Below are 15,021 nucleotides of genomic sequence, written 5' to 3'. Positions count from 1 at the left end.
TGGTTTGTATCATATCTATCTAATAGACTCCAATTTGTGCATGTAAATGGAGAGTCCTCTTCACACACTGAGGTTAATTATGGAGTTCCACAGGGTTCGGTGCTAGGACCAATTCTGTTTACATTATACATGCTTCCCCTAGGCAGCATCATTAGAAGACATAGCATACATTTTCACTGCTATGCAGATGACACCCAGCTCTATCTGTCCATGAAGCCAGATAACACACACCAATTAGTTAAACTGCAGGAATGTCTTAAAGACATAAAGACTTGGATGGCCACTAACTTTCTGCTTCTTAACTCAGATAAAACTGAGGTCATTGTACTCGGCGCTGAAAAGCTTAGAAATATGGTATCTAACCAGATTCTTACTCTGGATGGCATTACCTTGGCCTCCAGTAACACTGTGAGGAACCTTGGAGTCATTTTTGACCAGGATATGTCCTTCAACGCACATATTAAACAAATATGTAAGACTGCGTTCTTCCATTTGCGCAACATCTCTAAAATTAGAAATATCCTGTCTCAGAGTGATGCTGAAAAACTAGTTCATGCATTTATTACTTCCAGGCTAGACTACTGCAATTCATTATTATCAGGATGTCCAAAAAACTCACTGAAAAGCCTTCAGTTAATCCAAAATGCTGCAGCAAGAGTACTGACAGGGACTAGAAGGAGAGAGCATATTTCTCCTGTTTTGGCTTCCCTTCATTGGCTTCCTGTTAAATCCAGAATTGAATTCAAAATCCTGCTCCTCACATACAAGGTCTTAAATAATCAGGCCCCATCTTATCTTAATGACCTTGTAGTACCATATCACCCTATTAGAGCACTTCGCTCCCGCTCTGCAGGCCTACTTGTTGTTCCTAGAGTATTTAAAAGTAGAATGGGAGGGAGAGCCTTCAGTTTTCAGGCCCCTCTTCTGTGGAACCAGCTTCCAGTTTGGATTCAGGAGACAGACACTATCTCTACTTTTAAGATTAGGCTTAAAACTTTCCTTTTTGCTAAAGCATATAGTTAGGGCTGGACCAGGTGACCCTGAATCCTCCCTTAGTTATGCTGCAATAGATGTAGGCTGCCGGGGGATTCCCATGATGCATTGAGTTTTTCCTTTCCAGTCACCTTTCTCACTCACTATGTATTAACAGACCTCTCTGTATTGAATCGTATCTGTTATTAATCTCTGTCTCTCTTCCACAGCATGTCTTTATCCTGTCTTCCTTCTCTCACCCCAACCGGTCGCAGCAGATGGCCGCCCCTCCCTGAGCCTGGTTCTGCCGGAGGTTTCTTCCTGTTAAAAGGGAGTTTTTCCTTCCCACTGTCGCCAAAGTGCTGCTCATAGGGGGTCATATGATTGTTGGGCTTTTCTCTGTATCTATGAAGCGCCTTGAGGCGACATTTGTTGTGATTTGGCGCTATATAAATAAAATTGAATTGAATTGAATTGAATTGAATTGAATTACTTAATATATTATCATGCTGTTTACAACTACATGAATGTACTATTGCTGTGATTTATTACTGTTACTGAAGGTCCGCGGCTCCGAACCGTAGTAAAGGGACCTCTGGCTAATACGGTGGGTTCTGTGTCGGCTCGTAGCTGAAAACTAGCTTTACTTTGTTGTCTGGGTCAACTTTGCTAGCAGAGACAGAGAGAGGCGTTGAAAGGCTGTAACCATGGCAACCGTAACGCTGCCGCCTGGAACAACAGAACGTAGCTGTCAAACAAAACCCAAACAGTCCTGACCCGCCACAATATGAAACAGGGAAGTACCGCCGTGTAATCCATTTATTTCAACAAAGTAACTGTATTCTAAATACCACCTTTTTAAACGGTAACTGTAACGGAATACAGTTACTCATATTTTGTATTTTAAATACGTAACGGCGGTACATGTATTCTGTTACTCCCCAACACTGGCCACGAGCTCATCAAGAATAAAATGTCCCAACAAGTTGATCCTGTTCATCTGGACGTCGTTTCTCACTGGGAGAAACATCAGCACACTGACTAACAACGAGCTTAGCTTCTCGGTCATTAATGTGCAAATTGCAGGTAACACAAAGACAGCGTGTTCACGTGTCAACAAAGCTCTGAGTAAAGGCAGAAATAAATAAATGCAAAGTTTAAAACTCTCCAGTGCAATCAGAAACGCAGAATATTTAACTCCAAGTTCAGTGTGAGAATAAGAGCTTTGTGTCTGTAAGCCGGCGCCTCGTTAACAAACAGCTGGGCTGCTCCCTTTGTCAGTTTAGAAAAACTTCATATTTCATGAGAAACAGAAATGAAGCGAGAGACGAGCTGGTGGCACATATGAGAGTGTCCTCTGCATAAAGATTCAGGTTTGAGTGCAGAGATTATCTCTGTGCATCACCTTCATTAATTACAGACGGACTCAAAGGTGTTACAAAGGTGTGGCAGGACGTTAGAAGTACCTGCTCTCATTGTATGATCATTTAGATTCTTTCTACCTTTTATTTAAAATATTTGGGGGTTCCCACACAGATCTACTTACAGATCGAATATAACCAAGTAGCTTAATTTTAATTTAATTAATTTTTTAAAAATTTAATTTTATATATATATATATATAATATATATATATATATAAAATTTTATATATATATATATATATATATATATATATATATATATATATATATATATTATAATTAATTATAAATTATAATTATATATATATATATATATATATATATATATATATATATATATATATATATATATATATATATATATATATATATATAATTATTATTTTATTTTATTTGAATTTATTTTATTTTTTATTAATTTTTAATTTAATTAATTAATTTTGAAATGTCCCTACATTAAAAACATCATTTTTATTGTTTCCAGATGACCTCAGTGCCGCCCCTCTCCCATATCCCGGTGCCCTTATTCCCCTTATCGTCCCCTACATGATGGACCGGGTGTGGTCCCAGCTGCAGCCGGTCATGGAGCGCTTTAACCACTCACTGGAACAGCTGAGCCAGCGGGTGGGTGACCTGGCCCATGATGTGGCCCAGCTGAAGAGCGGCCAGCTGGGGGTGGGGCATCAGATGACTCTTCAGGAGGAGCGTGATGATGGGGTGGAGGAGCGGTTGGAGGCCAGATTAGATGAAGTGATTCAGAACATCGGGGAGGTGAAGAGGCAGGTGGAGGCGCAGCAGACCGAGATGGAGACGAGGCTGCACTCGCAGCACGTAATGCTGCACTACAACCTCACCAGCTTCAAGGCCGACATCGACGGGAAGCTGAAACGCCAGCAGAAGACGCTGCAGGTCAGTGCACGAGGGAGGCGCGATGCTTTACAGGAGTCATGGTGATGTCGATACAAACCTTTATAAGGAATCAGGAGGATGTAAAATTAAAATAATGCCATTATGACAAACTGAGGCCTGGCTGGGAATTTAAACATCTTTAAAATGGCCACGATCAATAATTCATTCTTTCCTTTATTATTTATAATTCTTTAAAACGTTCCAGGTTCCACGAAACTTTTAATTTAAACATATTCCAGGATTCCTCATCCCAGCTTCTCTTCTGTTATTCCTGGATGGCATCACTGTCGGCCTAATATTTTGGCACTGTCGATGCTGGAGAACCTGGAGTTTGTCATCTCCAGCTGTTTGCTTCTTCTTTTCTTTCTTACTTTTGTCCAAACTATCTTTTTCACCTGAGCCACAGTGTCAGAGCAGATGACACGCGGCGCCTCCATTATTTTATTTTCCTGCGATGGATGCAGTCTGGACGGTTGTGCCTTTTCTTGATTCCTCTGGGACACAACGAACAAGCTCGTTGTTTTCCTGCCTTAGAGATGCAAGCTTGTCGTTTACATCATCGCTGCTGTCTTTGCTTCACCTGGAGGAAAATGTATGATATAGAGGAAATGGGGGCGGGCTTATGCAGATTGCACAGGCCGGCGTGCGTGTTGCATGAATCACATGGTACAAATGTTTCCACGAACCGTTAGAAAATGAGGTTTCGGAGCGCTCGCGCTTCATTCTGATGCAGCTTTGCTAACCAACGCTCTGCTGCCATGTTTGTTTTAGAGAGAAGAGGCTTTCTCCTGCAACCTTTCAAACTTTTCACAGTTTCATAGTTGAGGCCACAGTGTGAGCTCTTGGGTTCTGTCAGGTGAAGACTGTCAGGTGTCTGATGATCCTGAGGTTGATGCACAGCTGCAGTCGCCTCCCTGAGATCATTGCTGATGTTTCCTCCCTGTCACTGTGTGGTTGGTCCGATCGTGACATCATTATAATCTAACATTAGCTGGTGTTGGCGGGACCCTCGCTGTCAGAGGAAGCCAGAGTCAGGGTCTGTTCATATGTTGCCAATGAAACACATTTATTAATAACTCCTGTTGCTGCTCTCAGGTCAGCCTGCGGGCCATGAACGCCACGCTGACAGAGCTGAAGTTGGACCAGTGGCAGATGGCTGAGGATGAGCGGGATCAGGTCGACCGCCATCTGCCCACCAACCCTCCACACCAGCTGCTGCCTCCCACGGACGCCTCAGAGCTGTGGGACGCCATCGACCGGCTGGACAACACGGTGGTCAACAACACGGTGAAGGTGAGCCTGCACGCATTTGTTCGTGACGTTCAGCACGAGTGTGCTTTCAGAACTGAAACAGGAAACTGAAACGTGTCCCGTGCAGGTGACCACACTGATGGAGGACGCGGCGGTGACATCACGCGCCGTCCGGCAGCTGAGTCGGCACGTTAAGGAGCTGGAAAAGCAGATCAACGACACGGCGCGGCGCACCCAGGTGCTGTTCATGGAGACGGGGCTGGAGGTGGAGGACGCCAAAGTGAAGGTGCTGAATCGTGTAAAGGAGCTGGCGGGGAACCTGAGCCAGCAGGTTAAACGACTGGACGATGTCGAGGAGGACATGGACTGCCTGTGGACGATCCCGAACGCCTGCAAGAACAACTCGCGCATCGAATGCAACTGCGAGAGCCTGCAGGCGACCGTGGCTATGCTGCAGAGGGACGTGGCCAACGTGACCGAGCTGGCCAATGAGAACAGATTATCTCTGGACGAGAACAGCAGGGGAGGGCACTGGGGCACGAGCAGCGACTGGGAGCCGGCGGTAAAGGCGCTCCAGCTTGGCCTCCACAGGGTACGAGCGATGAAACCGTAAATAAGAGCAGACTGATAACGATCCACACAGCGTTTCTAAACAGGCTGCTTTCTGTTTCTGTTTGCTCTCCATCCTCCTCCTGCAGGAGCAGAGCAGCATCAGGACTCTGGACCTCGGCCTGACCCACCTGAACGCCTCGATCTCCGGCCTGAAGCACGCAGACAGACAGCAGGACGCCAAGATAAAGGTGCTGGACACCACCTTCAACATCCTCCTCCAAGACGCCAGCCGACACAGCAGGGTCCTGAAGATGTTGCTGGGAGACGAGGTGATCGACTTCTTGAAGATGATCAGCCTGAGGGAGAAGGACAGGCAGGACCACGAGGACGAGGAGGAGGAGGAGGCTGACTTCATCTCCGTCCAGGCTCTGAAGGAGGACCTGAGGCACCTGCAGGAGCAGCTGAGAGAACACGAGCAAACGATCATCACGCTGAAGCAGGGCCAGACGGGTACGCTTTTACTGTGAAGGGACAGCTGCAGGCAGCTGATGCTTTTATTTTGAATGAGCTATCCTGTCAGGGTTGCCCCCTGCTGGACGTTAGATAAAATGCAGTTTTAAGAAGCTACTTTTGTTTTTGCTTCGACTCATTTTTGCCTCATCTGTTCTCAGGAGGCAGAGAGGAGGTGCCGTCTGCAGACCAGCCTCCCTCCTGGTTGCCCGGTGACCCAAGGAGGGGCGGTGGCGACGCACTTCCTGCTAGGGAGCAGCAGATGCTCTTCCATCCCGGGGATGGCGGTGACCTATGGAACCTGGAGAGGAAGGTGGAGGAGGTGGAGCGCAGGCTATCCCAGCTGGAGGAGAAAACGTGCTCCTGCCCCAACGCCTCACGTGTGGTTGCCACGGTGATGAATGAGGTGATTTGGCTGAAAAAGGGGCTGGAGCAACACCTGGGGGTGTTCAAGAACGTCTTCAGCAACGCCGACGTGCTGGCGAGATCCAACGCCACGCTGGAGCTGGATAAGCTGTGGCAGCTGCTGAAGAAGAAGGAGAAGAAGAAGCAAGGAGGACGGAGGGAGGAGTCAGAGAGGGGAGGAAAGCGCCGCAGCAGGAGGGCGTCACCAGGTGAGGTTTCAGGTAACACACGTCTGAAAACAGTGTCATTAATGTTTTATTGATAATAGTTGTTTGTTACTTTTTCTTTACATCTTCTTCCATTGTCCCCGCCTCTTCTCTCCAGGTGAGCCCGTCCCCGCCAGCCTATCAGAACGCGCCCCGCTGTTCGTTGCTCGGTCTCTTCAGAGCGTCTCTGGCGTTGTTGTTTTTGAGCCGTCTTTGACCCAGGGTCAGTTTTACTCTGGCAGTACCTTCACGGTTCCAGTGGATGGGATCTACCTGTTTGTCCTCACCTTGCACCTGAGACCAGGCCCCGCCCATGTGTTCCTAAGGAGCATGGGGGAGGGGGAGGTGAAGGGCGGAGCGTGGGTGCCTCTGCAGAGGCAGGAAGTAAGTAAGGAGGGGCCGGCTTCCGGGGTCAGCCTCCTGCTGCTGAGGGAGGGGCAGGAGGTGAGGCTGGAACTGAGGGGAGGAGAGTGGGCGGAGTCAGAGGACGACATGTTCGCATGTCTGCTGCTCTACCCAACCACCTGAGGGCGCTGTGGACCAATCAGCTGACAGCTGAAGGAACTGGTTGGATGAATGGACGGATGAAGGCAGCTTAGAGGATGAGGAGGGGGGAAATAATCCGATGTTGTGATTTCAGCTCAGAAGAAGAATTCTGTTTTTTTTAAATGTCGTATTTAGCGTGACGGCGAGTTTGTTCCAGTTTGTTTCCAGCAAAACACAGAGGACAAGAATATGATAGAAATAAGCAAAAGAAAAATCTAAACCTCTCAAACCTACAGCACTCACTGCCACTTCATTAGGTGCATCTGCCTGTAAATATCAGCCAATCACAGAGCAGCAGCTCAAAGCATTTAAGCATGCCGACGAGCTGCTGAGGTTCAGACTGAGAAAGGAGGAGACTCAAAGTTGGTCTCACACAAAGCTCGTAGAGGAAACATCCAGTGAGCAGCTCTCAGGGAGGAAATGACTCGCTGAGGTCAGAGGACGATAGACAGACTGCTTCAAGCTGATAGGAAACAGGAAGTCACTCGTTACAGCTCTGCAGAAGAGCATCTGTGAATGTGCAGCAGCAGCAGAAGAGCATCTGTGAATGTGCAGCAGCAGAAGAGCATCTGTGAATGTGCAGCAGCAGCATAAGAGCATCTGTGAATGTGCAGCAGCAGAAGAGCATCTGTGAATGTGCAGCAGCAGAAGAGCATCTGTGAATGTGCAGCAGCAGAAGAGCATCTGTGAATGTGCAGCAGCAGAAGAGCAGTCCTGTGTTAAGAACAGGAAGCTGAGGCTGCAGCTCACACAGAAACCTGGACAGCAGAGGATGGAGAAACGTTTCCTGCTCTGTTAGTCAGATGGTCGGCTCAGGGTTAATCCATCCCGCCTGCATCAGAGCTGCTGCTGCTGTGATCAGGGCCACGCCCATCCCTTTCTGACCTCACTGAACCGTCCTCTGATGTCACACAGCGAGTTCACTCAGGCAGCTTTGAGATGTGGAGGAGCGGGAGGGTCTCATCACAGATGCAGCAGCTGAGCGATGATGTCGTGATGATGTCATTTCTGTCGTGAAGGATTAAAGCAGCTCTAGGTGTACCTAATAAAGTGGCAGTAAGCCTCCAAACTACATTTTTGGTTCTACTGAAAAAAAGACGTCTGTGTGATCTTCATATGAGAGTAACTCCTCGTTTTCATGATGTGAAGTTTTATTTGTTTTAATTATCAGCACTTGCCCCGTGTGTCCTGTCAGTGTTGATTCTGGGAGTTGAAGCTGTGACCCAATGAGTCTTTACTCGTGTTTTGAATCATTAGACTAACAAAGAGAGCACAGCTCAGCCCCGTGTTTCTGCTAACGTTCAGTTGCAGGTTTTGGTTATTTGAAGGTTTTTAAATGCAGAAGCTCGAGCGGGAAAGCTTCCTGCTGAGCTCTAGTTTCATACATGTGACAAAAAAAGGATTTTCTTCTTCTGCTGTCAAAACTAAAGAATCGACGCCATTCTTCTGAAAACCCTCAGCTCTGTGCAACGCCGTGACGCGCAAAGTCTGGACACATGAGTGAAAGCCACGCCTGTGTGATGGGTGGGGCTTATAGCAGAGAGCTCATACAAGCTTAAAAATGCTCAATTACTGACCAATCAAAGTGGACATGAAGTGGGAAATGTTTTTGTTATTTTAAACTTGAGGGAATTTTTAATTTTTACTTTATTTTACATGAAGAAAATATTTGAATGTAAAGTCCCGAGTTTCATGATGTAAAAATATTTAAATAAACTGAATGAGACAATAATAATAAAACAATAAACCAGTGAGACTTTTTCCTTTAAACATTTTATTCGTTCACTCTACAGCGTAGAAAAATAAGCATCAAAAATATACCAACAAAATCAAAATCCACTGTGGCAAAGCAAACGTGATGCAAAAATAACTTCATCTGAAACATCAACCTTTCACTCCCAGCTCACCTGGAGCACCAGGTGGGCGGAGCCAGTGCCGGTCTGGGCAGAAAGTCTAACGAGCCAATCGGAGCAAGAAAAATAAGGGAGGCTCCTCCCCCAAATAAATGGGAGGGATGTCGAAAGAAATCGGCAACGAGCGAGAGAAACATCTATCGTAACACTTGTGAAGTGCGCTAAAAGCGGTCGAGCTACCGCGCTAACGAACGTCACCACGGCAGCACACGAACACCTGCGACAGGTGAAGACATGCTAAATATTAGCTGCTCAAACAAAGCTGCGGTTATTCTTCTACGATAATCTAGAGAAGAGAAACGAGCCGGGCTGCGACAGGCGAGCGCGCTCAGGTTAGTTCGTCTACACACAACTACAAGAATCTCCAGGAGGAGGGGCTTCCACGCGTCAGCGCCGCGACCCGCAAACTGATGCTCCAATCAAAGCTGATCAACTGGACCAACAGAAGAAAGTCCTACACCCGTGAGCCAGCATCCACCCGTCACTGTGAACAAGCTGAAGCCCTCGTCGTTTTCATACAGGTGGAGCAGAGAGGTGTTATAACGCTGGCGTCCACCGGGGGGCGCTCGTGTGATAGCAGGTGAACCCACGCCAGGCATCGCAACCGTTTGTTAGCGTTTAAGTTTACAAGCAGCGCGTCTGAATTTGAGCTTTACAGAAGTTATCAAACATTTCTCTAAGATCAGGACCTCGAGCGTGCGTCAGCTCTCAAGCCGCTCGTTCCTTCTGTCCAATCAGAGTTCAGGGCCGAGCAGACAGCAGGTCGCCGCTCGGAGCTTCGTGATGTCAGAGACGTGTTGGTGTGCGTGAGCTCGGCGAGGCGAGCGGAGCAGCAGGAGATCCGTGATGAAGAAGTGAGGATGAGAGGGCGACGCTGCAGAGCCAATCCAGGAGTTTTACTCCAAAGTGACATCATCACGCCGCGCACACAGCGTTTGAGCGCCGTCACGATGTCGGCGAGTCACATTTGCAGTAAAACTCTCGCTGTGGTCCGATCAGCTGGCCGGCCGGAACCGAGCCACGTAGGCGCCGCACGAGGAGCAGCAGGAGCGCGCCGGCTCGGCAGGAAGCTGCTGGCAGAGCGAGCAGAGCTGGGGGGGCCGGCGGGGCCGAGGAGGCTGCGGGTGGCGAGCGAGGCGGGCATCCCAGGAGGAGCTGGGCTGGACCGTCCTGGAGTTGGTATCGCGTCGCCAGTCGCCGTCTGGGGGGATGTCCAGGCGGAGTGGGTGGGCGGGGCCATCTGACGCTCTGAGGTGGTGGGGGGCGTAGCCCAATGAGGGGTGCCCGTAGTGGCCGTTGGCGCTGGCGGCGGAACGACGAGGGCGGAGCATGGTGGCGTAGAGGCTCTGCTGTCCCAGAGGGTAGGCGGGGCCGGTGCCAGCTCTGGGCCTGGGGAGGGAGGAGGTGGAGGGAGGTGGGGCTCGGCGAGGAGCTCGAGGCAGCGTGCCGTAACTCAGCGGGACGCCGTGAGCTGAAAGAGTCGGACGCCGGTCAGGCACAACCAGAACGTGCTGCTGGACGCTCGCACCAGCTCCTGAGGAAGAGGAAGAGGACACGTCAGGCGGCGTTCACGCTTTCCGCCACACCCTCAGCGCCGTGCAAAAGTCCTGAAGACGACCGGCAGAGATGAGGCGGGGCTTACACCAAACAGCCCCGCCTCCATCACGTTTCAGTAACTCTGCACACGTCTCACTTTTTCCTACAAACGGTGACTCAAGACTTATGCACAGCACTGTCGGCGTGACGGGTTCAGCAGGGTCACATGACTGCAGAGGAATCCTGTCACTTTGATCAGGCTGACATTCACCTGTGAGCAGGTTGCCATGGGAACGCTGGGAGCGTTTAATCAAGCTAAACTGAACTACAGAGAATCTGATTCAGCATTCGTTGGACTGCATTTCCCAGCATGCAGCTGCTCTGAAGATGGAGGTGGAGGGCCGGCACGTTACCTGAGTGTCCCCAGGAGGAGGGCCTGGAGCTGGGGGGCTGTGATGTCTGCGTGGGGGGGTGCTGTGCAGGAGGAGAGGGGCCGTGGAGTCGGGGCTGGTGGGAGTGGTCTGCAGTGAAGGAGGGAGAGGAGGGGGGATGCAGGGTAGAGGAGCTGGAGCGACGCAGGAGGGAAGAGGAGGAGGAAGAATGTCTGAGTGGGGGTCTGGACACAGAGGGGTCCTTCGGGGGGGGGAGGAGTGAAGGTGGAGGCGTCAGTGAGAAAACAAAGAGGGAGGGGGGAGAAATGAAAACATGTTAATGTGATGAAGAAAAAACACATGAAACAAGAGCGAACAAACATGGGGGAGGGGCTTGTATCTTTGAGATGCAAGTCTGGGGGTGACACCATGACCATGTCTGCGTGCACGCTGCTGAATGAATCAAACCCTCGGGCTGAGGATCTGACGCCGAGCGCCGCTCAGCTGTCGGGCAGAGCAGTGAGCTCGGAGGTTAGAAGCTTAATGGGAGAACTAAACAGCCCATCAATGTTTAATGCGGCGGCCTGAGGCGATTCCTGAGGCCTGAATACGAGATGGCTGAACGCCAGCGGCGCCGAGAGCAGAGCGAAGCGTGCAGAAACACAGGAAGCTGCTGCTCAGAGACAGTTAAATATTCTCCATCCTCATGAGTGGGAACGTGTTTATGAGGTCACAGGCTGAACTGTGACAGCGTCACTCGACTTCACCTGGACAGGTTCACTGATTTTTAAAGATGCCTAATTTTCCTGGGGGCTGAATAAAGAGGTTTCCCTGCTCTGCACCAAAGCTGAGCTCCAGGCTGCAGTTACAGGCTGCGACCACAAGGTGGCAGAAGGAAGCTGCTAGTGCCGACCGGTGTTCCTGTCTAACTATCTTTGTGAGGACCGAAATCTGCTTTCTACTACACTTTGAACGGGCTTGTGTGTGTGTGTGTGTGTTTCTCTCTTACACAGCTGTGGGAGGGGGCGAGGTTTTGGGGTCGCGACCCGATGACGGTCCCACTGAGGCTGCGGGCGATGCGTCGCAGGTTTTCGGCGCTGTAGCTCTCGTCTTCAGCTGACGGCGGCTGCAGGTCAAACAGGAGAGTTCAGTTTTTTTAACAAGGTCGCACAAACACAACGTGAACGCCGTCATTGGCTGAACGCACAGGTGTGCACACCTGCAGGCCTGCTACTGGGGTCCTGTAGGCGTCTCTCTCGATCTCAGCTGTCGGCGTTTTTGAGCGTCCGGGACCTGACTGCCTCCTCCTCACGCCTGCGCACGCACACACACACACACACACACGCACACTATGAACATCATTTATAGCTCAGTCACACGGGCAGGATGGCGTCTGCCATCAGCAGCGTCATGTCTGTGACGTAGAGGAGCTGCGACCAGCGTTGGTGCCTCACGTTTGATCCTGTGCAACCTCTGAGGCACCGAACGCTGCAGTTCCTCTGACGTCCAGCAGAGGCTCCTACCTGGTTTGCTGCCGCTCGGCTGGGGGCTGACTCCCCGGCTGCCCCGGTGCATGCTGGGAGCCAGCAGACTGGCCTGGTACAGCGATTCCAGCTCTGACAGCTCCTCGCTGGGCGTCACCGCCGCCGCCACCAGTCCCCCTCCCCCAATGCTCTGGGAGCCGTAGTATCTGTTGACGTTTTCAGCCCAGCGTTCCACGGGCAGCGCCACTGTGGGTGGGGAAACGGGCATGTCCAGGCGGCTCGCTGCGGGAATGTTGGTGGGGGAGTCTGGCGGTGAGTACAGGTGCGAGCTGATTGGTGGACTGGGAGAGTCGATGACGTCGTGGTCTAGGTGTAAGCATGACCAGTTCCTGGTTGGATGAGGGGCAGGGGGCGGGGACGGTATGTGGCTGGAGTCTGGGGGTGTGGCCTGAGGCTGCCGGGTGTAAGACGGTTTCAACGTCTCAACAGGTGACGGGATTTGGGGATGCAGCCGGGGTGGGGGCGGGGCTTGTACTGGAGGCACTGGGGCAGGAGATGTTATGGTCCACTGCACTGAAAGCTCCTCCTCTTCAAGCGGAGGGGGTGGAGCCAAGTCTTCCACAGGGGCATCCACACAGAGAGCAGGGAGGGAGCCGACGCTACAGAGGGTCTTCCTGTCCTCCCGAGGTGAACCTGAAGGGGCGGGGTCAGACACCAAGGTTGACTGGGGAGGCAGCGACCTAATGAGGCAGGTGGAGGGAGGCGGCGTCTGCTGGTCCAGAGAGGCGGCTGATTGGCTGCTGTGCATCTCTGTCAGAAGTATTCGGCCCGAGAGAGGCTTTTCACTTTGGGGGGGGGATAGAAAGGGGGAGGGGGGGAGACAGGGGTGTGTTAATGACTGGCTTTACGCCAGAGCTCTGTGAGAATATCTGCTCGATTTATCAAGACGTCACATATTTGCAAAAGTGCGCTAACATCTGTTAGCCACCAGCTGACCGCACAGCTGGACTGGCCAATGGGCATGCCGGGCGTGTGGCACTTTCATTTTCTAACGGTATAAACGATGATGGTGGTGAATTAGCCAATTGGTCATGAATGAATGCACAGCTGTTCTTCTCCCCTCTCTCTCCTGCTGCTACTTCAATCATGAAACTGATCAATGATCAGCTGATCGTCTCTCCTGTTTGTTTATCACTTTGCACCAGAAACAGGAAACCAGCGATGTCGTGTTAAACAACAGCAGCACGTTTGATCAGCTGTTGTTAGAATTTCTTTAATATTAATTTCTAGTATCAGCTGATGTTTGCTGGAGCCACAGCTGTAAAGCTGCTGGTCATGATGTCGGTTTGGAAACATGAAGGTGACACAAATCATACATATATACCAACAACAGTGTACGTCACTGTCACAGCAGCTTTGTTTTAGTTCAAAGGCTTTATGGTTTTTCATGTAATACCTGGGGCCACGCTTTGACCACCCGGTCAGCTGGTGGGTAACAGACGTCTCTGAAAACGTCAGAGCACTTTTGCAAATATGTGACGTGTTGATGAATCGAGCAGATATTTGAAGTTTACTCAGCAACATCCTCACCTGAAAATATCTTAAATGTTTATTTTGTGACGCAGAAAGAGTCATAGTTCAAACTCCGCCCCTCTGTGCTCCTCCACCACTGCCACTTGGATGAAATGCATTCTGGGATATTTGCCTGGGTTTAGCTACAGCAGCTAACAAGCTGATTGGAGACCAAAACAGCCAATCAGAATTTTTTGCATCCAAGTCTGTGATTGGCTGGTTTTGTGGCACAAATATAACGGCGTAGAGAAAGAGTTGAGCGCGCACGGGCAGAAATGTTGAGAGCGCGAGCGCAGATGCAAAAACTGAGCGAGAGGGGCTGTTGTGTGTGTGTGTGTGTGTGTGTGTGTGTGTGTGTGTGTGTGTGTGTGTGTGGATAACAGCAAACACTGAAACATGCAGCAATGAGTTTTGTTCACTCAGATTCAGCTTTTCTTCGCTCAGAACAAATTTCTCCTCAAAATGCAAAACCAGCATTTTTTCTTACGTGCGCTCAGATCGGTGGCACAAAAACAACGCCACATCATCGCGTTAGAACCACATGTGTGAGTTTACGGCACGAGACTAATAATTACTGCCGATTTATTCTCAGTTTAATCCTTACATCAGCCCACGAGGAGGTGAGACGTCAGGAGGTTTGAGCTCAGCTGAGGATTTACACCTCCAACCTCCACAGCTTCTGTTCACACGTCAGGAATAACAAGGTTTAATACACAGAAGGTAACAGGGCGCCACCTGCTGGTGCGTTCTGATTGGCTGATCAGCCTGCAGCGGTACCTGTGCTGTTCCTGGAGCTGCTGCTCCTCCTGCTGCTGCGGCGGTTTCTCTCTGCCTGCCTCTGAGTCCTGCTGTTGTTGCTGCAGCAGTTGCATGCGCTGCTGCAGGCTGCGGGCTCTCCTCATGCAGCGCTGCAGCCGGCTGTGACTACTAGCTCCACCCTCAGCCACCACCGGCCGCAGTTTGGCTGCAGCCGGGTCACGATTCAACAGAAAATCCACAACAGAAGGAAAATGAAAAGAAAACAGAGAGAAAAGAATAAAAAATGAACCAAAGATGCAGAAAAGAACTCGTTATGATGATTTCATGCAAAATAATCTGACAGAAAACTCACAGCTGACAGGAAATCAAACATCGCACTGCTGACATGAAGGTGGCGTGTTATTAACGATGAAATGGAGAAATCAAGTCCAGACAGAACGTAAGAGAATCACAACCAAAGAAAAACAACCCGGCTGTCAGCTTCGAGGACACGTTTGATCATCTTTTGCTTCTTAATTCAGATCAAACTGAGGTCATTGTACTCGGCGCTGAAAAGCTTAGAAATATGGTATCTAACCAGATTCTTACTCTGGATGGCATTACCTTGGCCT

At 50.0% G+C, this 15,021-nt stretch overlaps 2 protein-coding genes across 5 annotated transcripts in view; one reads left to right on the top strand and one right to left on the bottom strand.

Annotated features, from left to right (window-relative positions):
- mmrn2a (multimerin 2a) overlaps positions 1 to 8,525 on the top strand; it is a 33,475-nt gene extending 24,950 nt beyond the window's left edge. For 2 of the 3 annotated variants that reach the window (XM_085183160.1, XM_085183158.1), the window contains 6 exons: positions 2,881 to 3,305; positions 4,401 to 4,598; positions 4,684 to 5,148; positions 5,255 to 5,618; positions 5,780 to 6,244; positions 6,348 to 8,525. In XM_085183160.1, coding sequence (XP_085039286.1) covers positions 2,881 to 3,305; positions 4,401 to 4,598; positions 4,684 to 5,148; positions 5,255 to 5,618; positions 5,780 to 6,244; positions 6,348 to 6,757 — 2,327 coding nt within the window. In that variant the 3' untranslated portion in view covers positions 6,758 to 8,525. The remainder of the gene's footprint in view (positions 1 to 2,880; positions 3,306 to 4,400; positions 4,599 to 4,683; positions 5,149 to 5,254; positions 5,619 to 5,779; positions 6,245 to 6,347) is intronic. The other variant, XM_085183159.1, reaches the window with a different exon arrangement.
- Positions 8,526 to 8,532: 7 nt separating this feature from the next.
- The window catches only part of usp54a (ubiquitin specific peptidase 54a), a 41,040-nt gene continuing 34,551 nt past the window's right edge, over positions 8,533 to 15,021 (bottom strand). Inside the window, exons 18-24 of one of the 2 annotated variants that reach the window (XM_085183155.1) lie at positions 14,429 to 14,615; positions 14,256 to 14,330; positions 12,119 to 12,924; positions 11,821 to 11,909; positions 11,605 to 11,727; positions 10,638 to 10,857; positions 8,533 to 10,222 (exon numbers count right to left, since the gene is read on the bottom strand). In XM_085183155.1, coding sequence (XP_085039281.1) covers positions 9,684 to 10,222; positions 10,638 to 10,857; positions 11,605 to 11,727; positions 11,821 to 11,909; positions 12,119 to 12,924; positions 14,256 to 14,330; positions 14,429 to 14,615 — 2,039 coding nt within the window. In that variant the 3' untranslated portion in view covers positions 8,533 to 9,683. The remainder of the gene's footprint in view (positions 10,223 to 10,637; positions 10,858 to 11,604; positions 11,728 to 11,820; positions 11,910 to 12,118; positions 12,925 to 14,255; positions 14,331 to 14,428; positions 14,616 to 15,021) is intronic. The other variant, XM_085183157.1, reaches the window with a different exon arrangement.

Source organism: Neolamprologus multifasciatus, chromosome 13 (assembly GCF_963576455.1).
Source record: "Neolamprologus multifasciatus chromosome 13, fNeoMul1.2, whole genome shotgun sequence".
Taxonomy (NCBI): domain Eukaryota; kingdom Metazoa; phylum Chordata; class Actinopteri; order Cichliformes; family Cichlidae; genus Neolamprologus; species Neolamprologus multifasciatus.
The sequence above is the reverse complement of the archived record's forward strand: the minus strand, read 5'-3'. Positions and strand labels throughout refer to the sequence as shown.